Below are 24,724 nucleotides of genomic sequence, written 5' to 3'. Positions count from 1 at the left end.
GTCTAATCTCACTATCTCAGGTTTTCTAACTATTTCTCAGGTTGGAGACAATGTGTTCAAGACAATGGTACTTTGTCTAGCTATTTAACAATCACCGCTTGCTCTTGCCGAGATCGGACGCATCTCCCTCCCTCTCCGCATTGTTTTGCTGCTCTGTCTGTCTGTGAAACTGCTTCTGAGCCTCTCTACATCTCTTCCGAACCATAATTATGGACTTGTTTTAATCAGTTGGTCCCTCAACACAATTGATAACATTTCTTCGAAGAGAAGACAGGCTTTAGGCGAGCCAATTTGTCCTGTTGGCACGCACGCAGCTGGATATCTCATTGACTTGGAAGACTTGATGATGTGTCTGTCTCTGCTGCCATTTGTGGATTTTAAGGACGCATATTTAATTGGATTTACGATAACTTGTTCCTTCTTTTTGAATTCGTCTGGTTGCTGGTTTTATCAACAGTCAAGGAAGTTGTCGGCAGCAAATTTGGACCCTATCACGCTGCCTTTATGATGGCTTGGTTCGTGCCTCGAGTACCCAGACTCAAATACTTTGGGCAGAATGGATCAGATCTTAGGGATTTTGCTCAGTCACGTTCCATCGGTGTGGCCTTGTAATTTGGACATTTCGGAACCGAGTGGACCAACACAGACTCAAGGTAGATGTCATTAAGTTCTGCCTGTCCCCAAAACAACTGTGTGTTTATCTGAATTTGGCACCCTCAGCTGGCCTTGAAGGCCATCTTATCTGAATTTGCCTGGAGAACATGTGATCTGACGCTCACCACCCCCTCCCTGAGGAATTTCTAACTGATAGCCAGATTAAACCAGCTGAATAAACTTTGTGTCATCATTTCAGGACTCTTGGATCCTCATAGTCGTTATTCTTGGCCATTCCCCAACATACCTTGAGAATGTTTACGGATCTCACCGGAGGAAACAGGCTGATTATTACATCCTTATCAGAACTCTTGCAGTGCCCTCGAGAGCGTCTATGGGCATGCTCACCGCTCTCGTCATCTCCCCCCTCTACAGAATGTCTATGTCACTATGTGCTTGTTTGTGTGGAGAGTTTTTCAATATCAGAGTTTTTTCTTCTCATGAAGGAAAATAAAAGTCTGATAGGAATTTTTTTGCCTCCAATTCCTACATGTGTCCAGTTTCACTGCTTTTTGTCTGTCTAAACAGATCTCACTTGTTAATGAGTCTTCTAGGCTCAATGTGACTTATCTGTCTAAATAAAGGTTGACTGAAAAAGTAATGGTGTGCCACAAGGCTCAGTTTGAGGACCCACTCTTTTTACAATTTGCATAAGTCAAAACATTCCTCCTTGCATCTTTATGCTGACAATACAATTGTTTATTGTCGAGTTAACACAGTTGCCAAGGTTTTCCAGTTTCTACAGTCTGCATTTGATATCATTCAATCAGACTTGTTCCATGTCAAACGGGTGCTAAATGCTGATGAAACCAAAGGGTTGTTGTTTTCAAACAGAAAGTTGGTGCCAGTCCCGTTTGTTAACCATGCTGGAGACAGTTGTTGTTAACCTGGGCCTCGACTAATCCAATATGGTGTTGCTTAGATGAACTTGCATGTTTGTTTTAGCAAATATTTTGTTTGCTGAATGCCCATCCTGACCCAACCTTCACCATTTAACCAGACTTGGGACCAGCACAAGAGATATTCTGGCTTGTGCTCCCTAGTTGCTGAAGCTCAGAGGGAATACTGCATTTCTTTATGTCAGTAGCTGGAAAGCAGTCTGATTTTTTTTTTTGTTTCTTTCTTTCTTTTTTGTATAATTTGTTTTTAGATTTTATGTTGTCGAACAGGACAATTTGATAACCACATTATTGAGTTTGACTGTACTGTGGTTTCTAATTCTCAGACTGGGAGGCCCGTGTTGACAGCCACGGCAGAGTTTTTTATGTGGATCACATCAACAGGACCACTACCTGGCAGAGGCCGAGCCACAGTGGAAAGTGTAACCACGGGATCTCCCGTTCAGGTTCCACTCAACAGATGGAACAGCTCAACCGAAGGTCAGCTCCAAAGGAAACCTGTTACATTTTATGTGACAATAAGTTATTTATTTTATTTTGGAGTCTTGCAGAAATAAACTCTGAAATTTGTTTATCTCTCATAAGAACTGAACAGAAAAAAAAAATTATTTAAAAAAGTTATTATGCATATTTGATGTAAGTTACTTGTGGGTTTTTTTTCTGTTTTGTAATTTCAATCAAAAGACAAAAAGCAGATGATAATGTTTTTGCCTATCTGTGGGTCTGTTAGCAAAATATCTCATGAACAACTGAACAGAATTCCTGATGAACTTTTTAAGATAACAATTCAAAAGACCACCATGGCTCTGCTAGTTTGACCGATATTGAGCAAAAATTGAATGTGGTAGTAGATGATCATCTTCCCTTCACATTCTTGGAGTGCTGAAGCATCTCACAAGATCTTACAGTATTTCTTGAGGTTACACATTAGGTCAGTTACAAAGTTTGACATAAGCATTTAGAATTTAGATGGCCATTCCTTGAAGGAGAGCTCAGCCTTTAATCTAGTTTTTTGTATTTTGGATTCAGAGCAGTCATTTTAAATAATCTCAGTAGTTCATGTAGTGGATTTTTGCTGACATCTGGTGTCTGGGAGGAGAACTCTATCTTCAGCCTCTGACTGTAAAGTTTGAATTGGTTTAGTCCACTGCTAAAAGCTAATTAAATGTATTCAAAACTGGTATTACCTTTTTTTTTTTCAACAGATTATCTGAACACACTGAGTTTTGATTTCACCAGTATCACCAGTAAAACTCTGACATGTTGCTGTGGTTCATCCTGTAGATATCAGAACATCCAGAGGACCATGGCTACAGAAGAGGATTCTGGGAGTCAGAGATCAGACAGCGACTCTGAGCCTGCTCAGACAGGTACAGCACAGTCTCCTCTGATAGCACTTACAGTGTGTTCTGCACACAGAATGCTGAGAGTCAGATTCAGTCTTTTTAGTCATGAGCAATTCTGTTGTCTGATGTGATGCTGTGAAGTGGGTCAACGTCTTCAGCTGTGTCGTATACAGTGAAAATACTCCAGCACAGAGGGAATAATCTCACTCAAAATAAACTGCACTTAACTAGAAAGTCAGTTTATAGTGTTCTGATTAAATGGGTTTGTGTGATATCATTCAGAAACATGTTGGCCAGTAGAGACTAGCACCGCCCAGGTGTCATTTAACTGAAACTAGTCTGTTAATTACTGAATGTTTCTTTCTACAGGTCCTGTTTCTCCCATCAATCACCAGAAGGTGACCAATCTCCTCCAGTCGCCTGCTGTCAAGTTCATCACTCACCCTGAATTCTTTACTGTGTTGCACAGTAACTATGTGAGTGCTGCTCATAACAACACACAAATGCAGTTTATGTGGGAAGGAAAGACTCCAGGTGTGTTTGAAGAATTCATTTGTAGGCATTATATGGTGGACTGTTTTATATAGGAGGTAGGAAATCGCTCCATGTTCATATTTCTAACACTACTTGAATGCAGTGGTACTTCATATTAGAGCCTGACCGATGTGGAAATTTTGGATATCGTCGATACCGATATTGGGAGAGGAAGGTGACTGCCAATAACCGATATAATGGCTGACATTTTTTGAGCTTTGTCCACCCAATAATCTAAGTAAATAGTGAGTGGAGCGGGGCTTGTTTATTTAGCACAGCTGTTAGCAACCATGAAACTAAGCTAATCAGATCCCCGCTTTAATTAGTCCCACACTAAGTTTATAAGTAAGTTAAGTTTACACTAAGTTTACACTGGTCAAAAAAACATTTCATAATGTGTGCATGTATGTATGTATGTATATATCTGCTGTGTCAGCTCAGGCTGCATTGCATCATGGACTAGTTCCCCAAATGTAGTGTTTCTACACACTCTGACCAGTTTTCTATTGGCCACTACATGGTGTATAAAAAATTACAGTTAGAATATTGTATACCACTACACAAATAGCTGACATCATCAGTGACTAAGTGGAAAATTTGAACACAGACTCCATTTTGCAACTTTACTTTATTCTATATTATTGTGGTGCTCACATGATTTTATTGTTTGTAGTGTACTTAATTGTGGAAGAAGATTTGCTTAGCGCACAATGTCCAAGACAAATTTCCCCTTGGGAACAATAAAGTATACATTTATCTATCTAGCTATCTAACTGCTAATTACCATCACAGACTATTACAATATAGCATGTGATAGTACCGGTAAGCTGAGTCAGGTGCTGTTAATCAAAATGAATTATTAGTCACATGATATACAGAATAAAAATACATATATTTTTTCTCACTCAAGTGAACTGACAGTTTTAATTGAACTTTCTCTTTAAAGGCAGCCTACCGTATGTTCACCAGCAGCAGCTGTGTGAAGCACATGATACTGAAGGTGCGACGTGATGCCAGGAACTTTGAGCGCTACCAGCATAACAGGGACTTGGTGGTCTTCCTCAACAAGTTTGTAGACACGCAGCTGGAGTTGCCCAGAGGCTGGGAAATCAAAACTGACCCTCAGGGAAAGGTAGGACTTTCCATACACATAGACAGGATATCCTAAAGCAGATAGACACTACTCTGTCATGATATGAGAATCAACCCATCCATCCATTTGTTCTAGAATTGCGCCGCTCAAGGTGGCTGCATGTTGGAGCAGCTCTGTTACTTTCATTCAGAGATTTTGCTTTTGGAAACTTTAATTCCTATTTTTCTGGATGTAAATCACATTTTTTTGGATGAGTGTTTCCTCTGGTATCAGATGCTGTGTAGCTGGAAGGATTTGTACTGAAACTTTTTTAATTTTGGACATTTGTTATGATGCGTAACCATGGCAACAAGGCAGTTTTCTACAACCAACAGCAGCTGATTAACATCTCAAAAGCTCAAATAACATCTCAACTACAGCACCAAATCTCAAATGGATTGAAAAGGATGTTCTGTGGACGCATTCTCATCTACCTGCCAGCTGTGCTCGAGTGCCTGACCACTGAGATCCTGGAACTAGCAGGAAACATGACTCATGACAGCGGAAGGACAAGATCATCCCTTGGCACCTACAGTTGGCTGTCCGCAGCAACAAGGAGCTCGGCAGACTGCTGGGAGGAGTGACCATCGCTCTGGGAGGAGTTCTGCCCGGCATTCGGGCAGTCCTACGGCTCAAGGGAACCGAGAGGCCAGCCGAGTCTGGGTGGACGGATCAGACGACATCTGCAGCCAGTTTCTTAGGATCCACTGTGGGATGGACCTTTACAAGAGATCCTTCCTGTCTACAACCATCAGCATCTACAACATTTCTTAATGAAATGAGGATGAGTTACAACAACAAATAATTTCCCTCTGGGATTAATAAAGTATTTTTGAATTGAATTGAATTTTGAATTTTCTTCCGCTTATCCGGGGTCGGGTCGTGGGGATAGCAGCTTAAGTAGGGAGGCCCAGACTTCCCTCTCCCCAGCCACTTGGGCCAGCTTCTTTGGGGGAATCCTGAGGCGTTCCCAGGCCAGCCGAGAAACATAGTCCCTCCAGCGTGTCCTGGGTCTTCCTCTGGGTCTGCTCCTGGTGGTATTCTCTGGAACACCTCACCATGGAGGTGTCCAGGAGGCATCCTAAACAGATGACGAGCCACCTCAACTGGCTCCTCTCGACGTGGAGAAGCAGCGGCTCTACTCTGAGTCCCTCCCGGATGACCGAGCTTCTCACCCTATCTCTAAGGGAAAGCCCAGACACCCTGCAGAGAAAACTCATTTTGGCCGCTTGGATTCGAGATCTCGTTCTTTCGGTCACAACCCAAAGCTCATGACCATAGATGAGGGTAGGAACGTAGATGATCGGTAAATTGAGAGCTTCGCCTTTTGATTCACCTCTCTCTTCACCATGACAGACGCTGCACCTATCCGCCCATCAATCTCTCTCTCCATTTTTCCCTCATTTGTGAACAAGACGCCAAGATACTTGAACTCCTCCACTTGGGACAGGACCTCCTCCCCGACCAGGAGAGGGCACTCTACCCTTTTCCAGCTCAAGACCATGGCCTTGAATATGGAGGAACTGATCTTCATCCCAGCCGCATTACACTCTGCTGCGAACCGCTCCAGCGAAAGCTGTAGATCACGACCTGATGAAGCCAATATGACCATATCATCTGCAAAAAGCAGAGATGCGATCCTAAGGCCACCAAAACGGATCCCTTCAACACCATGGCTGCACCTAGAAATTCTGTCCATAAAAGTTATGAACAGAATCGGTGACAAAGGGCAACCTTGGCGGAGTCCAACTCTTACCGGGAACAAGCCTGACTTACTGTCGGCAATGCGGACCAAGCTCTGACATCAGTCATACACTGACATAACAGCCCATTTCAAAGGGCCTTGTACCCCATACTCCCAGAGTACCTCCCACAGGGTTCCCTGAGGGACATGGTCAAACTCCTTCTCCAAGTCCACAAAGCACATGTAGACTGGTTGGGCAAACTCCCACGCAACCTCCAGGTCCTTGCTGAGTGTAGATCTGGTCCAGTGTTCCACGAACAGGATGAAAACCGCACTGCTCCTCCTGAATCCAAGGTTCAACTATCCGACGGACCCTCCTCTCCAGAACCTCCGAGTAGACTTTACCAGGGAGGCTTAAGAGTGTGATTCCTCTGTAGTTAGAACACACTTTACGGCCCCCCTTTTTGAATGGGGGACCACTGCCCCGGTTTGCCAATCCAGGGGAACTTCCCCCAATGTCCACACAGTATTGCAGTGTTGTGTAAGCCAACACAACCCTACAACATCCATAGCCTTAAAGAACTCCGGCTGGATCTCATCCACCCTTGGGGCCCTGCCACCGAGGCGCTTTTTAACAACCTTGGTGATCTCAGCACCAGAGATTGGTGGGTCTGACTCAAAGTCCCCAGGCTCCGCTTCCTCAGTGGAAGACGTGCCCGTGGGATTGAAGAGGTCTTCAAAGTATTCTGCCCACCGACCCACGACATCCAGAGTTGAGGTGAGTAGCACACCACCCCCACTATAAACAGTGTTGGTGGTATACCGCTTTCCCCCCGAGACACTGGATGGTGGACCAGAATTGCCTCAAAGCCATGCGGAAGTCATTCTCCATGACCTCGCCAAACTCCTCCCATGCCTGAGTTTTTGCCTCAGCGACCACCCGAGCCGCATGTCGCTTGGACTGCCGGTACCCATCAGCTGCTTCTGGGGTCCCACAGGCCAAAAAGGCCCAATAGAACTCCTTCTTCAGCCTGACAGTATCCCTCACTGCCAGTGTCCACCACCGGGTTCGAAGCTTGCCACCGCAACATGCACCGACAACCTTGTGGCCACAGCTACGGTAAGCTGCCTTGACAATAGAGGCACAGAACATGGCTCACTCTGACTCAATGTCCCCCACCTCCCCCGGAACATGTTTGAAGTTCTCCCGGAGGTGGGAGTTAAAGCTCCATCTCACAAGAAACTCTGCCAGACATTCCCAGCAAACCCTCACTATACATTTGGGTCTGCCAGGTCTGACCGGCATCCTCCCCCACCATCGGAGCCAATTCACCACCAGGTATTGGTCAGTGGACAACTCCGCCCCTCTCTTCACCCGAGTGTCCAAGACATGCAGCCGCAGATCAAATGAGATGACAACAAAGTCGATAATCAAACTGCGGCCTAGGGTGTCCTGGTGCCAAGAGCACATATGGACACCGTTATGCTTGAACATGGTGTTCGTCATGGACAATCCATGATGAGAACAGAAGTCCAACAACAGAACACCACTCGGGTTCAGATCAGGAGGGCTGTTCCTCCCAACCACACCCCTCCAGGTCTCACTGTCATTGCCCATGTGAACTTTGAAATCCCCCAGCAGAACAAGGGAGTCCCCAGGAGGTGCACTCTCCAGTACCCCCTCCAAGGACTCCCAGAAAGGGTGGGTAATCTGAACTGCCGTTTGGTACATAAGCACAAACAACAGTCAGAACCCGTCCCCCCATACGTAAGCAGAGAGAGGCTACCCTCTCATTCACTGGGGTGAACCCCAACATACAGGCAACAAGTATGCCCACTCCTGCTCGGCACCTCTCACCAGGGGCAACTCCAGAGTGGAAGAGTGTCCAAACCTTCTCAAGGAAACTGGTTCCAGAGCCATGCGTAGAGGTGAGTGTGACTATTTCTAACCGGAACCTCGCAACCTCACACACCAGCACAGGCTCCTTCTCCACTTGAGAGGTGACATTTCACGTTCCAATATTCAGCTTCTGTAGCCAAAGATCAGACCGCCAAGGTCCCCGCCTTCGGCCACCACCCATCCCACATTGCACCCAACTTCTTTGGCCCCTCCCACAGGTGGTGAGCCCATGGGAAGGGGGACCCACATCTCCTCTTTGGGCTTTGCCCGGCCGAGCTCCATGGGTAAAAGCCCGGCCACCAGGCACTCGCCAGTGTGCCCCACCTCCAGGTCTGGCTCCAGAGCAGGGCCCCAGTGACCCACGTCCTGGCGAGAGAACATTGAGTCCATTTATTTTTTTCATCATAGGGGTGTTTTGGCTGCACTTTGTCAACCCCTGGATTGATAATGTAGTTCATTGTCATTAGAACATAACTTTTGAATTGAATAAAGTAACATAAATAATTCTCACTTGTATGTATTTATATTTACATTCTTTTTTTTTTTTTTTGTCTTTTTCATCAGTCTTTTTTTGTGGACCACAATAGTCGAGCCACAACCTTCATTGACCCTCGAATCCCTCTGCAGAATGGCCGGCTGCCAGGCCACCTCGCCCACAAGCAGCACCTGCAGAGACTACGCAGCTACAGCGCTGGGGAGGTACACCACTTACCTTTACTGCCAATCAACTGCAGTTTGCAGTGGTGCAAACCAGGAGACAATTTAGTTTTTGAATATATAATTATCGTTTTATTCAATAAAACAGATGTAAAAGTGAATGAACCAATCAGCTTCACATGAAATCTCCTCTTAAAGGTTTTACTTACTCAGTCCATTTTGACCAGACTTTAAAGAAATTCACTCTGTGTACTCTGAGGGAAAAGTGATATTTTTTATCCTTCTAAATATATGCATGTCCAAATTTGATTATTCTTTAATGGTAGGTGGCCTTGAGTTGAACTATTTTATTGTGATGACTTTTTTACTTGCTGCCAAGAGTATAGTAAGTAGTTTCTTATATTAATTCAAGTTTTTACAATTCATATCACCAGTACATAGTGACACTGTCAAGCTTAATTTTTCAATCAAAAACGGTCTTTACATATCTTTGAATATGTTCCCTAAAAGGTCTAATAACTTAGCAGTTCCATGAGATATGTCTATGGTTGGCTTCATTAGTCTCAAAAGTCTCCAACAAGCATCTTCTGGGTTTTTTGTTTGTTTGTTTGTTTCTTTATTAGTGAAGCAACAAATGTCATCATGGTTTTCTAACACAATTCTTGCCATAAGTTAGACTCCACTGTGACTGATATTTTTCCAACTTTCTGATAAGACAAGACTATTCTTTTCTTCCCGTCTTTACGAAACTACCCATTTTTCCAGACTGTTGGTCCTAAATACTTACTGTAAAGTTCTGGACCTTTATGAACTCTTCTCATTGTAGCCTCACTGTTCCACTTGCCTCCCTTTCATTCACACATAAATTACTTGTCATTATTTTCAAAACATCAGAAAAGATAATGGCTACATAGCTTTCATATTATCTTAATGGGAATAATAATAATAATAAATAATAATACCAGTTGCGCCACCGTGCTGCCCTGCATCACACTAATCTCTGAAAAAATATACAACCATGGGAAATGAAGCCCACCATCTCTGTTTTAGGGTTTCATGGATCAGGACTTGGCAGCACGGTGGCACAACTGGTAGAGCTGCTGCCTCTCAGCGAACAGGTCCCTGGTTCAAACCCCGGTCCAGGGGCCTTCTGGGTGGAGTTTGCATGTTCTCTCCGTGCATGCGTGGGTTTTCTCCGGGTACTCCGGTTTCCTCCCACAGACCAAAAACATGCATGTTAGGCTGATTGGTAACTCTAAATTGTCCCTAGGTGTGAGTGAGAGAGTGAATGGTTGTTTGTCTCGTTTGTCTCTATGTGTCCCTGTGATGGACTTGCGACCCATCCAGGGTGTACCCCGCCCCTCGCACAGTGATTGCTGGACATGGGCACCAGCGACCCCCGTGACCCAAAATGGAATAAACGGGTAAAGATAATGGATGGATGGATGGATCAGGACTTAAAATAATTAACTGGTTAAGAATCAAAACTGTATCAAATCTATTCTCAAGTGTACGAAAAACACAACAGATTCCACAACATCATTATTTATTGTGGTACAGTGGAATAAATCTTTACCCTTGCACCTTTGATAAGGGGCTCATGGGAGATTACCTCTCTAGTCTACATGTGTTTTATAGATCTGGAGATGACTTATAGCTGTGTTCTATGTGGGATCTTTTAAGAATATGGGGTGCTAGAGTTGTTTCTAAGGGCTATCTAGTCCCCTGTATAATCAAAGCAGCACTGTGTCCACATTCTTAGCACAAAGTCAGGAGAGGAGCATGACTGGTTTGGGACTCTAGGGGCTTTGGCTCTGCTTTTTGTGGATGATATGGTTCTGTTGACATCCTCAAGCTCTGACCTTCAGAATACACTGAGTAGGTTTGCAGTTAACTGTAAAATGGCTCCTCTGAGACCATGATTCTCAACTGGAAAAAGATGGAACGTTCTTTCTGGTTTGGGGATGGGTCTCTGCCGTAAGCAGAGAAATTCAAATATCTGGAAGTCTTGATCACAAGTGATAGTGAGATGGAGTGAGATGTTGATTGATAAATAAGAGTCTCGTCTGCAGTGATGAGGGCATTGCTTTTGTTTGTTATTGTGAAAAAGAAACTGAGCTGGAATGCAAAGCTCCTGATTCACTGGCTCATCTACTTTCCAACTCTCACCTATGGCTAAGGTATGGAGATCATGACTGAATGAATCAGATTCTGGATTTGTGGCCAAAATGAGCTTCCTCCGTAGGATGGCTGGGCTCAGCCTTAGACATGATGTAAAGAGCTCCATCATTCATTGTGGGGTATACTCAGAGTTAAGCCCTGGTTCTCCACATTGTAAGGAGTCAGCTGTGATGGTACAGGTATTTGATTACTATACCTCCTGGGCACCTCCCACTGGACATTTTCTGGGCATGTCCTTCCGAGACTCTGGTGCATATGCATATCTCATTGTAGGGATTATGTGTCCTTTCTGGGTTCTCTCTGCACAAACAATTCATAGCATCTGTCAAGCATTGTCTTTTGGTATGTTTGTCAAAACTTGATTTAATTGCAAAGTTTTAAGTTTGGACCCTGGGAAGAATAGTCTCTACTACGGTAGAAACTAATGGGGATCCTTAAACAAATAAACAAATAGTGTTAGAGGGCTGATGCTTGGGTTTAGTTTTCACCCACATGACCTTGGCACCTTACAGTCATTGATTCAACCATGAACTACTCTGTTGAAGGATTCTAGAGCCGACTGTGAGGCCATTTATTCAACAGCTGAAGTTTGAACCAAACTTTGTCATAATGCAACAGAACAATGATCCCAAACAAAGGAAATCTTCAACATATACAAAAAATATACAAAAGAAAAGATTCAATATGTTGCATTGGTACATTCAAAGTCAGGATCTCAACCTAATTGAAATGCTGTATTGTGATCTTAAGAGAGCATTGCATAAACCAATGTCTGCAAATCTTAATGAGCTGAAGCAACACTGGAAAGAAGGGTGGGTCATAATCCCTCCACAGGAATATGAGAGTAAGATAGTCTTACAGAAAACCACTACTGAGAGTTCTTGCTGCTTTTCTCAGGATTATTTTTTGACCGAACCACAGAGAGACTCCGATCTTTCAACTGTACTTCTACAAATCTCTGAACCTTTTTCATACAGTTCATACACATCCCACATTTAAAGCTTCACTCAAACATTTTCTTTTGAACTGGCCTATTCCAAAGAATATGTCTTTCTTTTTAACAAATTTGTGAAAATGTTGTTTACACTTTATGTTTGCTTGTTTAGGAGGGCGTATATGAGAGAATATGAAGTCAGCCATAAACTTTTGTTACTTCGGTAGTTGTCAGTCTGTCAGTTGACATCGTGTCCTGTGTTTGTCCTCAGGCGTCTGAAGTATCCAGGAGTTGGGGGGCTTCTCTGATGGCCCGGCCCAGAAACAGCCTGGTAGCAGCCATACGGAGCCAGCATCACACTGACCCACAACAGCTGACCTCTCTTTGTAGGCACTGACCTGATGTTTGACTTCTGATCGCGTCCACAGCGTGATTTAACACATTCTGAAAGCACTCTGTTTTTGTTTTAAAGCTTACAATGACAAGATCGTGGGCTTTCTACGGCAGCCCAACATATTCGATATGTTGCAGGAGCGACAACCCAGCCTGAGCAGAAACCACACACTGAGGTAGGCCTGCTCTTCAAAATGTTTTCTATAAAATAAACAGTTGTTATTTCTTGATGGAATGCATAACGCCAGCCACCATTTATGTCAGAGTTTTAGACTGTAGCCATTTTGGTCATACCTTGTAAATAACATTAATCTCATGTTTTAGTCTTTCAAGATTTGTTACTGCTCAGAAAGTGTGATGAGGATGGCTCTAAAGTAATAATACACAAAAATCTACTTCAGTATCTGTAAAACCTGCTGAGTTATAACATTATTTATGTTTGCTAAGCCCACTTAGTTTTGGAAGCCATCCTGAAATTGGTCGATTCCAAAATGTTAATGAGTTGTTGATGTATACTCGAATACTTTTTGAGAGTTTACTCTAATCTGATGTCTGGTTCAAAATATATTCTGTTACAGACAAACAAACAAATAATCAGACACAGGCAAAAACATTATTGCTCTTTAATCTTGGGTGGCTGGTGATAAAAACTGACGTGGACTATTTCTATGTGTGCAGATGGATTTGAAAATGCTCTGTTTCTAACTGATGTAATGTAGGTAACTTTAGCCACCATTTATTAGTTCACCAGGTTGAGCTCAAGAAAATTATATTTCAGTAAATCCAAATCTGTCTAAAATATTTTTCCACTGATTTTAAAGTCTATGAGAGTAGAAGAGGTCATGGACAGAAGAGCTAACCCTTCACTGTGATTTGTATTATCAGTAAAACAGAGAATAACGTAAATATAATTAAATTAGGATTTTATCACTGAGTTCATGCAGATTGGTTATTATTACATTACATATTGACACATGAATGTGTTCTCTTGTTACTGGTCAGAGAGAAGATCCACTACATCCGGACAGAAGGAAATCAGGGTGTGGAAAAGCTGTCATGTGATGCAGACCTGGTCATCCTCTTAAGGTGCACTGACTTCCTGTCTTTAAGAGGCATCTTTTGTATGAAGGGGACATTTAGCATCTGGGCATAAATTATTTATTTATTATTTATTAACCTTTATTTAATCAAGCAAATCCCATTGAGATCACAGTTGCAAGGGAGACCTGAAGGCAGTCTAACATGCATGTTTTTGGTCTGTGGGAGGAAATTGGAGTATCTGGAGAAAACCCACGCATGCACGAGAAGAACATGCAAACTCCACCCAGAAAGACCCCGGATCCAACTGGGGATTGAACCCAGGGGCTTCTGGCTGTGAGGCAACAATGCTAACCACTGATCCATCGCGCTACAAAATGATGATGTGTAGATAAATGACACTGATGTGAGTCCAGACTCTAAAAACTGAGCTGATGTATAAACCCAGCAACAATTAGCTCATTTCTAAAAGGACCAGTGTTGTTTTCAAGGAGCTTTTCCAGCTAAAATGAATGCTGAGCCTCAAACCAACCAATCTGTTAATGATTTTTTTAAAAAGACCAAGATGATAAACAGCGGGTTTCTTGTAGCTGACCAGGCGATCTTTGACTCGGATGAATGATTCAGTTTTGTGTGCAAACAAAAATAAAACACGATTTAAAAAATTTGGCCGTGCAAAATGTGACTGCACTGCTCAGTTAGTTTTTTTCTGTTTTTGGTGCAAACACTCAGAAATCAGAAACATAAAAACTGACTAAATGTATATTTTATTGAAATTTATTGTCACAAATTTATTTCCAAACGTTGTCGCTCTGTGAAAGATTATCTTAAAGTTAGTATCACTTTTGTGAACTTCTACCTTATGGAGGGATTGGACCTCCCAATAATATCCCAGTAATAAATAAGCTATGCTGCGGGGGTAGTTTGCTCCCAGTGGGGTCTTCCTTGTCAAATTAGTTGTGAGTGGGGGACTGTGACTCAACCACCCCAGTGATGACGACAACACACCTGTCCTGATCAGGAACACCGTGGCCTCGCCCTGGAGCTGGGGATGGGAGAGTGGTTTGACCTGGACCCATGGATGCAGTCTGATGTAAAATGAGCTACACGACCAGTAGCTGCAGGATGTGTCGTAGTGGTGCCATGTCGACTGGGTGACAAGAAAATAAATACTGAAACAATCACAGATTCATGAACTACATGAAATCAATCAGACTTTGCGCTCGGTCAAACTGACACGACTCTTCACTAAATAACTTCCTACTTCATGTGGCTACAGAAAATAACATCCTGTGCTGTGGCTTCTGGTTGATCTTATTGTTTCAGTTTATTTGAAGAGGATATCATGTCCTACATTCCGCCTCACCCCATCCACCCCAGCTTCAGCTTCTCCCCTCGCTGCTCTCCGGCCTCCTCCCCACAGAACTCTCCAGGTAGGTTTTCACTGTGTATCTTTTTTTATTGAAAGCTGCAGATTATTTAATCTTCCATCTTGTTCAGTCGGTAGAAAGAACAAACACGCACACGCAGAAAGTAGTAACCCTTCGTGTTTCACTTATCACCGCACACGTGTGTAACAGGACTGCAGTGTACGTGTCATAACACTTACACAAAGCAAAATATTACCATCATCACTGTTTGGTAAAGCCTCCACTGTCTCAATGCTGCTTTCATTATGAACTCTGGTGAACCTCAAACAGGCCACAAATGTGTGTGTGTGTGTGTGTGTGTGTGTGTGTGTGCGTGTGTGTGTGGAGCATTTATAAAAAATGGGTCACAGCAGGACGCTTGGCTCAAGAGTCAGCTCGTTATTGTCTTTGTATAAAATGTGACCTGATAAACCTTAAAAACACAATGAAGCCAGTGTGCGCTGCAGACAGCGTGAATACACGCTTTAACTAAACCACTGATCCAGTCTGCAGTTATTTTTATGCAAATTAAATAATTTGACCCTCAGGTTTATGTTGCTCATATTTTTAATGAAGTAAAAAGCAACTGGAAAACTTTTTCTGAGCCTGAAAGCGATTAGACCAAAAGTAGACTGGATGCCCTGACACATAGCATCTGAAACCAGTTTCAACCAGTAAATACTTCTGCTTGGTTTTTGTCATGAACTTTGTTGAACTCGGTCCAGAGGTACAGCATACATGTAGCAGTGACAATATGAAACCTCTAATCCCAAAATGTTGGGATGTTGTGCAAAACTAAAGAAAAACTGAATGCAATGATTTGCAAGTCTTTAACTCACATTTACTTTAAAATTAACATTAATAAACATAATAAATGTTTAAACTATTGTACATTTTTAAGGGAATTTTGACAGCAACGTTTTTTTAATAAATTAGCGACAGGACATGTTTACCACTGTGAAGAATCAGATTTTCCTTTAACAAGTGAACAGACCAGTTGAATTTTTTGGAGGGAATGTCTCATTTTTGTCTGATACAGGATTTTAATGTCAAACTGTGTTCATGGTGGTGACGGGGGCTGTTTCCACCAGACAATAGCCAATCAAGACCCGCTGTTTCTTTTTTATGCAGTATAACAAAAACATTTATGAATTTATGAATAACTTTAAAATGATCACGTTAGAAATATTTTCCGTTTTTGACCTTTTCTCTTAATGATGTCATCTTGAAGTAACTCACAAACCTTTTGGGCAGCTGTGGCTGAGTGGTTAGAGCAGTCATCCTCTAATGGGAGGGATGGGGGTTTGATTCCACCACTATCCAATCACATGCTGAAGTGTCCCTGAGCAAGACGCTGAACCCCTCACTACCTCTGATGTGTGTCCCATCAGTGCATGTGATCTAAAGCACTGATTACAGATCTAATCTGAATCTGTAGATTAGAGCTGTATGAGTGCTGTGTGAATGAGTGTGGAGGTAAATGAGGACACAGATTGTGTTGTAAAGAGCTTTGAGTATCTTGATTACATAGAAAGATGCTATGTAAGTACAGTCCACTTACCTTTAACAAACAAGTTACTATTTTAGCAGCATTTGTAGTTCCAGTAAGCATCTCTATTTTGGCTTCTAACCAATATGAACTCTGATTCTGAAAATTAATAAATCTATTCTTTGACCTCTGCCTGTGTGTGCAGGACTGCAAAGGGCCCGGGCCCCGGCTCCTTATCGCAGAGACTTCGAAGCCAAACTGCGAAACTTCTACAGGAAGCTAGAAGCTAAAGGCTACGGCCAGGGTCCCGGCAAGATCAAGTAAGCCCTCGTGGTAACCTCAAACCAAGCCTAAAGTGCTAACGGATCATTGGTTGATTGTTTGGTGCGACGTGGTTGATGCAGGCTGCTGATCAGGAGAGAACATCTGCTGGAGGGAACCTTTAACCAGGTGATGGCTTACTCTCGCAAAGAGCTGCAGAGGAACAAACTCTACGTCACCTTCCTGGGGGAGGAGGGGTGAGACGCATTCATCAGGACGTTCTCCAGACTTTCACGCCACCGGAACCCTGCTAGAACCTCACACAGAACATTTTATAAACACATCATGCATATACAGTCCTACAGGGACGACAGTTAGACTGTTTTTAATGTTACATGGCTGAAAGAAGTGTTTTCATATCTAAACGATGCTCATATCACTCTCATTCACAGGACAGAGATGCTTTACGTGCAGTTTAACATCAATCTATGAGCTGAAGCTGAGAAATCTGAACTGCTTCTGTTATCTCACCAGGTTAGACTACAGCGGCCCGTCCAGAGAGTTCTTCTTCCTTTTGTCTCAGGAGCTCTTTAATCCCTACTACGGCCTGTTTGAATACTCCGCTAATGACACGTACACCGTGCAGATCAGCCCCATGTCTGCTTTCATTGACAACCATCTGGAATGGTAAGCTGTTTGTTGCACAATGAGAAACACCAGGACCACGGTTTAGCTGGGCTTCGACTCAGAAGTTTAGAGGAAACTGGCTGTGGATGTACTCACTAACTACTAGTGGTGGTCTAGACTTAAGTTATAGTTGAATACAGGTTTGATAAAACAGAAAAAGGAATGCCAAGTTGTCCTGATGCATGATCAATAATCCAGGTAGATGAATCGAACAAGTTGAGTCAGGTCCTCTGGACAGATTCTTCTTGTTGAAACGTTTCATCTTTTATCCAAAGAACTTCTTCAGTCTGAGACTTTAACTTATAATAACTCTCCCAGAAAAAGAGACAGAAAAAACAAACCACCATTGCTTGTCGGGAGGTTGAAAGTATCAGGCCGCGTACAACAATGTGGAACTTGTCAACCACCCTCACCATGCCGCCCCAAAACATTTAAATTAAGTCATTTTATATTGTATTTTTCATACAGTCAGAACTGAAAGCTGTGTCCTACAGACATCTGTCACATAGAAATGTTGATAAACTCCAGAAAAGTATTTAACTTGTGTAAAAAAACTATTACAAAACTAAGAAGTGTTTGCTTCAGTTAAGTTGGTTAATTTATGGGGCGGCTGTGGCTGAGTGGTTAGAGCAGTCGTCCTCCAATGCGAGAGTTGGGGGTTCGATTCCACCAGCAGTCACATGTTGAAGTGTCCCTGAGCAAGACACTGAACCCCTCAATGCCTCTGATGTGTCCCATTGGTTTATGAATGTGATAAAGTACTGATTATACTTTGTAGAGATCTAGTATAGAGCTGTATGAATGGGTAAATGAGGCACAGATTGTTGTAAAGAGCTTTGAGTATCTTGACTAGATAGAAAGTACAAAGTAGTTATACAAGTACAGTCCATTTACCATTTTAAATTGATGCAAAGAAAAAATAAATACTACGGTAGCCCTGAGGTATAAATGAACAACATTTGAAAAAAAGGTCATTACATTAAGCCAAAGCGGGGGTGACAGGTATTTTAGAGTAACAGGGTGGACGGTTGACTCAGGGACTCAATCTATTTTAATAATTTAAGCATACAAATATTTTGATATCATAAAAAAGTCGTTGGATGAGAACCATTATAAATAGTACTTAAAAAAAAAGTTTAAAAAAATGAATTTTTTTGTTCTTATTACTTAGAATTGTAACTTAATTTCAGGAAGCATGAAAGGGAACATGGCAGAAAACTCAAACATTTAAAATTAGATGTCATTATTTTAGATAAATTCATCTTATGTACATATGGTTGTGTTTTATGGTGGAGGGGAGTCAAACATATAAGACGAGATTAATAAAATAAATATTAGCCCACCTTTAAACAAAATATACCACATTATGTCATGGGTACTCAAAAGGCACCGAATCGCAGGAATGACCCTTCATTGTACATTGTTCTGTTTTATGTTGTTAATAAAGTTTAAAAAACACACACACCAAAAAAAAAAAACACCACCACGTCCAGTTTGGCTTAATGTAAAATGTAAAGCAGTACAAAAGTAGCAGAAACGTGTTAAAAAAATAAAGCTGAGTAGCGCAGTAATGTAGCTGAAATTTGTTAAGTGTGTTGAAAAAAGCCAAGAGAGGCTAAACAAAAACATGTAAAAGAAATCTGAACTTAGCAAAAAGAAATTGAAAGGAGTGAATAAAGCTAAAATAAATAAAGCATAGAAGAGGACAGCAGAAAAACAAGAAGTTGAAACAAGCAAAGAAAGGTGAAATTACTAGAAAAAAAGCTGAACGGATCTAAATAAATCTAAAATTAGCCAAAAGGTGAAAACAGCAGAAAAATATCTGACCTGTGACATTGACCTTTCACCTGGCGACCTTGTGATCAATAAGGATAAACCCTGGGTCCATCATGATCGACCCATGTGGTTTCTAGTTGTGCAGTTTGACACATCGATGTTAAAGGGCTGTCAAGTTAGAGTTATTTAAAGAAAAGGGTGACCTTTGACCCCATGATCTCAAAATCAGTAGAGATCATTGACCCATGAGGTGTCCAGCTGTGAAGTTCATGTCTCAGTTCATTTATGAGCCTGTGGTAATGTGTGATCGTTAGTCTTCTAGCATCACCCCCCAACATCTTTGCTGCCAGTTGCTCCATGTTGCTCACCTCCAGCTCCACTGAGTGCCACAGTGCGGTGGCAGTGCAGACAAAACGTTACCACAAGCTGTTAGTTTTTGCTGGGCTGCTGCTAAGTAACTTTTGTTGTTATAGAGCCCATTTTATGTATATCTAACAATTCAAAGTCTATGCTTCAGATTTTTTTACATAAATAAATGTGTGATAACCTGCTGGAGAACATGCTATGTATGCTAGTAGATCAGATACATTACAAGGTGATATGATATATTTTTACAGCCCCGTACCTCAGTATGCTGCAGTAATACAAGAAAGATACACAAAAGTGTGAAAGGAGTGTAAATCTACAGTAAACACGCACTGGCCTTTTTATTAGGTATAGTTTGACCTTGTCTAGACTAGATGCCTAAAGTCAGTGTCAGCGTTGACTGATCAGCTTCTTGTGTTAAGCTACAGATCAGATGTACGCAGTGGCTGGTATGTCTCTGACTTAAAAACAAAGTCCTTCTTCAAGACAATCAAATTAAATGATGTGATTACAAAAAAGCTGTGGCAGTGACAGAGTTGTTTTTGTAATTCTGCTTTTTTGGGTGCGTTTGTGTCCAGGTTCCGGTTCAGCGGTCGCATTCTGGGCCTGGCTCTGATCCACCAGTACCTGTTGGATGCGTTCTTCACCAGACCCTTCTACAAGGCGCTCCTCAGACTGTTAGTGTTCACTCACCTTATAGCTTTCTGTCTTTTTTACTTCAAAATGTCCACAGTGCAGAGATATTATGGTAATACCTGCAACATAAAAACATTCAGTATTATAAAAAGGTTTGCATCTCTGTACTAATACTTTTTATTCATTTTTATTTTTATTTTTTCAAGAAAACTGAGCAAAAACTGTCAGATATTTGAGGGTGTTGTGTCTTGGTTTGTAAATGTGAGCTCTGTCTGACCCACAGAGCGACAGACCTGTCAGATCTGGAGTACCTGGACGAGGAGTTCCACCAGTCTCTGCAGTGGATGAAGGACAATGACATCACAGACATCCTGGACCTCACCTTCACTGTTAATGAGGAGGTTTTTGGTCAGGTCAGCTCACTGTAGAACAGCATTAACTCTAGTATGGCACTGAAAAGATGTTAAAAAGAAAATAAGAAGTCCCCTGGTTTAAATATCACCTGCAAGGCAATACTGGCCTTTAGCCCTCTTCTTCACACATTTTTGTTCCATAATTGAAATAAAAGTTGTTGTTTTTTCCCCACACTAAAAATACATTTGAATTAACTTATATCTTAGGGGTTTATTTTAGGGTAAGTTGCCATGTGGCAACATAGCACATCAATGGAACAATGTACATTCTTATTCTGTTGGTAAAAAGGCTACGTTGCCATTTTGCATCTCTGTGCAGTAGAGGGTTCGCCAGCTTACTGTGCAGTAACTGCCCGAGACTACCGTATTTTCCGCCGTACACGTCACTCCGCCCTATAAGTCGCATCAGTCCAAATATGTCTAATAAAGTGGAAAAATCCATAAATATGTCGCTTCACCGTATACGTCGCATCTATTATGTGTCACCGCTGACAACCTGGAAATGTGGGCAAAAATCGATGGGCTGCCAAATGGCGGCCGCGGGAACGTGCACGGGAGGACAAGAAATTAACAAGATTAACACCTAAAAACATTTATTTGCTTGCTCGAAATTATAGTAAATGTGTGTCTCAGTATAATGTTTGATTAATAAATGCACTTTGAGCTTTATTTCAAAACCCGATACGTGGAAGTAAACGCGTGCATGCGACGAGTTGTTTTAATGTTTGATTAATAAATGCACTTTAATGGTCAAATTAGCTGCATTTTGCCGCGGTGGTGCAGCTGGTTGGACGGTCGGTCCAAGTAACGAGCAGAATGAAGGTGGGGGTCTATGGCAGGCTGATTGTATCATTAAAAGCTGGTGAAGATTCTGTCATCCAGGACATGGTAAATTCAAAAAAGTTCAAGAAAATAACAATAAAGTATGAAGTAAAGTATAATAAATAAAGTCCAGTTGTTTTTGTCTTGAACTTTTTTGAATTTGTCATTATAGCCACGCTTACCTATTACGTGATTTAACAGCAAGTCATACTACTACTACTCTCCTGCCATCAAGTGGGTGAAAGTGGTACTGCTTAATTTTTTTTTTTCAGTCCGAATGAATGAAAACAGTCATATCTCAGCCAAATATTTGTTTATAAATATGGGAAAAATCCAAAATATGTCGCTTTGGCCTATAAGTCGCACGGCATGTAAATTATGCAAAACAGTGTGACATATAAGGCGGAAAATACGGTACTTCATGACTCGAGATTGTAAGTAAACAGATTGTTTCAGTTGCAGTTTGACTGAATGTGAGTGTTTGCAACCAGTGAGCTGTGGGGCTGCGTTCTGAGTGAATGCTTTTTGAAAATCATGGCATATTTTTGTGTGCACATCTTGCAACACTGTATTTTATGTCTGGATTTCCCTCCTGGACTTGTTGCCTATAGACCATGACTATGGACAAAAGTAATATGACGGATGAGTTGAATAGAAAAACAGCCTTTGTCTCAGTTTTCTTTGTGACGGTTGTAAAACTAAATAACTTTTGATATAAATTTTTAAGCACAATGTTCACAGAATGGACTAGATGCTCAGTACTTCAATCCCAGTTTCTTGGAATGGTACCTAGCTCCTCATTCTGCTGATTGTGTCTGCAGGTCACGGAGCGCGAGCTGAAGTCAGGCGGCTCCCACCTGCAGGTAACTGAGAAGAACAAGAAGGATTACATAGAGCGAATGGCTAAATGGAGAGTGGAGAGAGGAGTGGTGCAACAGACTGAAGCACTGGTCAGAGGCTTCTACGAGGTAAATCTTTCTGCCCTCACATGGTTTATAACTGAGATGTATTATTACTGTATATGTAGAGAAAGGACAGGAAGCAGGAAGTTAAAACTACAAAGAAGAGTCTCGTGTTACTCTGTGATTGACAGTGTGACAGCCTGTTAGCTATTTGGGAGGGTGTAGGGACTGTTGTAATAATGATGCATACCCATGTTTATGGCTTCAGCTCCAAAATTACAACATGGTAGCCCCCCCAAAAAAGATAATATTGGTTCCAATAACACTCTACCTGATAACATGTGAAAGCAGCATGGCGTTCACCTCTCAGCTGAGCAGTCACGTAATAGAGAAGGAGCAATCAGCCATGTGGTCATTTTTATTCATTTCATTTTGAGTTGGTTGTCGTAACCCACATTCGTTAGAGTTGGACCTCGCCAATGTCAGCTGTGTAGATATTTCTAAGTGAAAGATGGAGACAGAATTAAACATGACTGCAAAACCTAACAAGGTTGAGTCAGGTCTTCTGGACAGCTTCTTCTTTGTTGAAATATTTTGTCTTTTATCCAAAAGACTTCTTCAGTCTGAAGACAAGCAAACTCAGTCTTATAAGTGATCGTTTCCAACAGAGCAATTATTCTTAGCACAACTGCAAAGTTCAGTCCCCTAGCAAGGATCTCTGTCTCTGGCTGGGTGAGCTGTCTGACAGATTCTTTGCACACTTCTGTCTCCCTGGCGTGTGACTGGCTTCTGGTGTCTTGCCTGCCATTGAGTGAGTTGTTGTTAGGATTGAGATGGGCTTAATGAGTTGCCAGTAAATTAAATTTATTTTGTTATTGAGTCTTGGACTTGACATAAGTGGGCTAAGCATTCCTATTATGTGAAATCCGTCATCTGCTGGAATGTGGTCTGATCTAGGTGTGCTGTTAGTTTTTGTTGAATGCATTCTTCTTTGGTCTCTAAAGCTTCAATGGTGAACTTGGTCTGTCTCACCCGTTCATTCAGCAACAAACCCTGGAGAAATATGGATATCCTAACTGGGCCTTCCTGAAAGCAGAAAATAAACCCATACATGACTCTAGCCAGCCATCAGGTAAAAAGGAGGAACCCAATCCAAGACCTAGACCAGTGGTCATTCTGTATGTTGCAGGAGTTCAAGAGAAACTCGGATGTTTATTTTCTAAACATGACATCCCAGTGGCTTTAAAACCTCAAACTACATTACGGCAAAAACTGATCCATCCCAAAGATCCAGTCCCCTGGCACAAACAGAATAATAATTATATAGTTATCCATCAGGGAACCTAAACACTGGCCAAAAGGATGGCCTAGCACAGAAGACCAACAACATTAGGCCAGGACTCTGTGGTCTACACTCATTTGCAGGCCAGGGGTCACTTTTTCAGGGATGAAGATTAAAGGATTCAAGGTGCTTTATTGTCATTCGCATGTGATACATGAGGTGAAACACCAATGTGTACACAGGGTCCCAGTTGTATCCAACAATAGCAAAAATATAAAGTGTAAAAATAAACTGTAAATAAGGCTCTAATGCCCCTTTTCCATTAGTACCGGTACGGGCTGACTGGACCCTACTTGGCCCGGTTCTGAGGCTTTTCCATTAGTACCGGTACTTAGCACCTGTTACTGTTTTCAGTACCCTTGGCTCTGTGGTTCTAACCCGAACGAAGAGGTACTAAAACGTGACGTCAGAACACTGTCGGTCACTGACTGGTTGGGGGCGGAGTCGGGGGCGGAGTCACTGGATCCTTCAGAAACTTTTCAAAACAATAATCCGCCATTTGCAATTTCTCGAACTGGAGCAGCGGCTGGATTTATTTTAAAGATTTTAAAACAATACTGACAACATCTTGGTCTAATGCTGATGTGCTGGCATTTTTTGTGCTTGGTGGCCGACAACATAATTCAGAGCAAGCTGGATGGAGCTCTGCTGGTGTACCACGATCCTCCCTCCGGAGCCTCGGCGCGCCAGGCCGGGCAGGGCGTCATCTCCCCGGCTCCAAGTTCAGCTGGTCACCGCGGAAGATCCTTCGATGTGCCGACTGGGAGGCTCGGGTTCCGGATACCAGCCTTGTGTGCTCAGAGCTCCGCTGGTCACTGCAAAGCTGGAGATGGGGACTCACAGATGGACGTTGCCAGACCCCGGCCACGTGTAATCATGAAGGCTGAATCCTGATCCCACCCGGCAGTCAGGTGGACTGGACAGTCTGGGACGGACGCTGGAAGCGATTTTTAAAAAAAATAATATTTTGTTTTTATACAAAAAATGTTTTAAAAAATTGCTGAAGCGATTTAAAAATGATTATTATTTTTTTACACGTAAAATGTTTTTTAAATCGCTTCCACCGTTCGTCGCAGACCCGTCTCTGTCCGCCTGTCAGCGCGGGTCGGACCTTCATGATTACGCACGGCTGGGGTCTTGGAACGGTCTCTGTGAGTCACCAGCTGAGCTGGAGCTGGGAGGATGAGCCTGCCCGTCCTGGCTCCGGAGGAGAGGATCAGTGAGACCAGCAGAGCTGGTCATAAAAAAATAATATATATATATATATAT

General features: G+C 42.3%; 1 protein-coding gene across 1 annotated transcript in view; it reads left to right on the top strand.

Annotated features, from left to right (window-relative positions):
* LOC119426812 (E3 ubiquitin-protein ligase HECW1) overlaps nucleotides 1-24,724 on the top strand; it is a 61,924-nt gene that overhangs the window by 23,883 nt on the left and 13,317 nt on the right. The window contains exons 5-19 of the mRNA XM_037694392.1: nucleotides 1,880-2,033; nucleotides 2,838-2,923; nucleotides 3,269-3,375; nucleotides 4,380-4,565; nucleotides 8,714-8,848; nucleotides 12,193-12,307; nucleotides 12,394-12,490; nucleotides 13,317-13,400; nucleotides 14,679-14,785; nucleotides 16,456-16,570; nucleotides 16,655-16,768; nucleotides 17,046-17,198; nucleotides 19,919-20,017; nucleotides 20,260-20,389; nucleotides 22,033-22,179. Of these exons, the coding sequence (XP_037550320.1) occupies nucleotides 1,880-2,033; nucleotides 2,838-2,923; nucleotides 3,269-3,375; nucleotides 4,380-4,565; nucleotides 8,714-8,848; nucleotides 12,193-12,307; nucleotides 12,394-12,490; nucleotides 13,317-13,400; nucleotides 14,679-14,785; nucleotides 16,456-16,570; nucleotides 16,655-16,768; nucleotides 17,046-17,198; nucleotides 19,919-20,017; nucleotides 20,260-20,389; nucleotides 22,033-22,179 (1,829 nt within the window). The remainder of the gene's footprint in view (nucleotides 1-1,879; nucleotides 2,034-2,837; nucleotides 2,924-3,268; nucleotides 3,376-4,379; nucleotides 4,566-8,713; nucleotides 8,849-12,192; nucleotides 12,308-12,393; nucleotides 12,491-13,316; nucleotides 13,401-14,678; nucleotides 14,786-16,455; nucleotides 16,571-16,654; nucleotides 16,769-17,045; nucleotides 17,199-19,918; nucleotides 20,018-20,259; nucleotides 20,390-22,032; nucleotides 22,180-24,724) is intronic.

This window comes from Nematolebias whitei, chromosome 20 (assembly GCF_014905685.2).
Source record: "Nematolebias whitei isolate Nwh7 chromosome 20, NemWhi1, whole genome shotgun sequence".
NCBI classification, from domain to species: Eukaryota; Metazoa; Chordata; class Actinopteri; order Cyprinodontiformes; family Rivulidae; genus Nematolebias; species Nematolebias whitei.
Note: the sequence above shows the minus strand (reverse complement) of the source record. Positions and strands in the feature narration are given on the sequence as shown.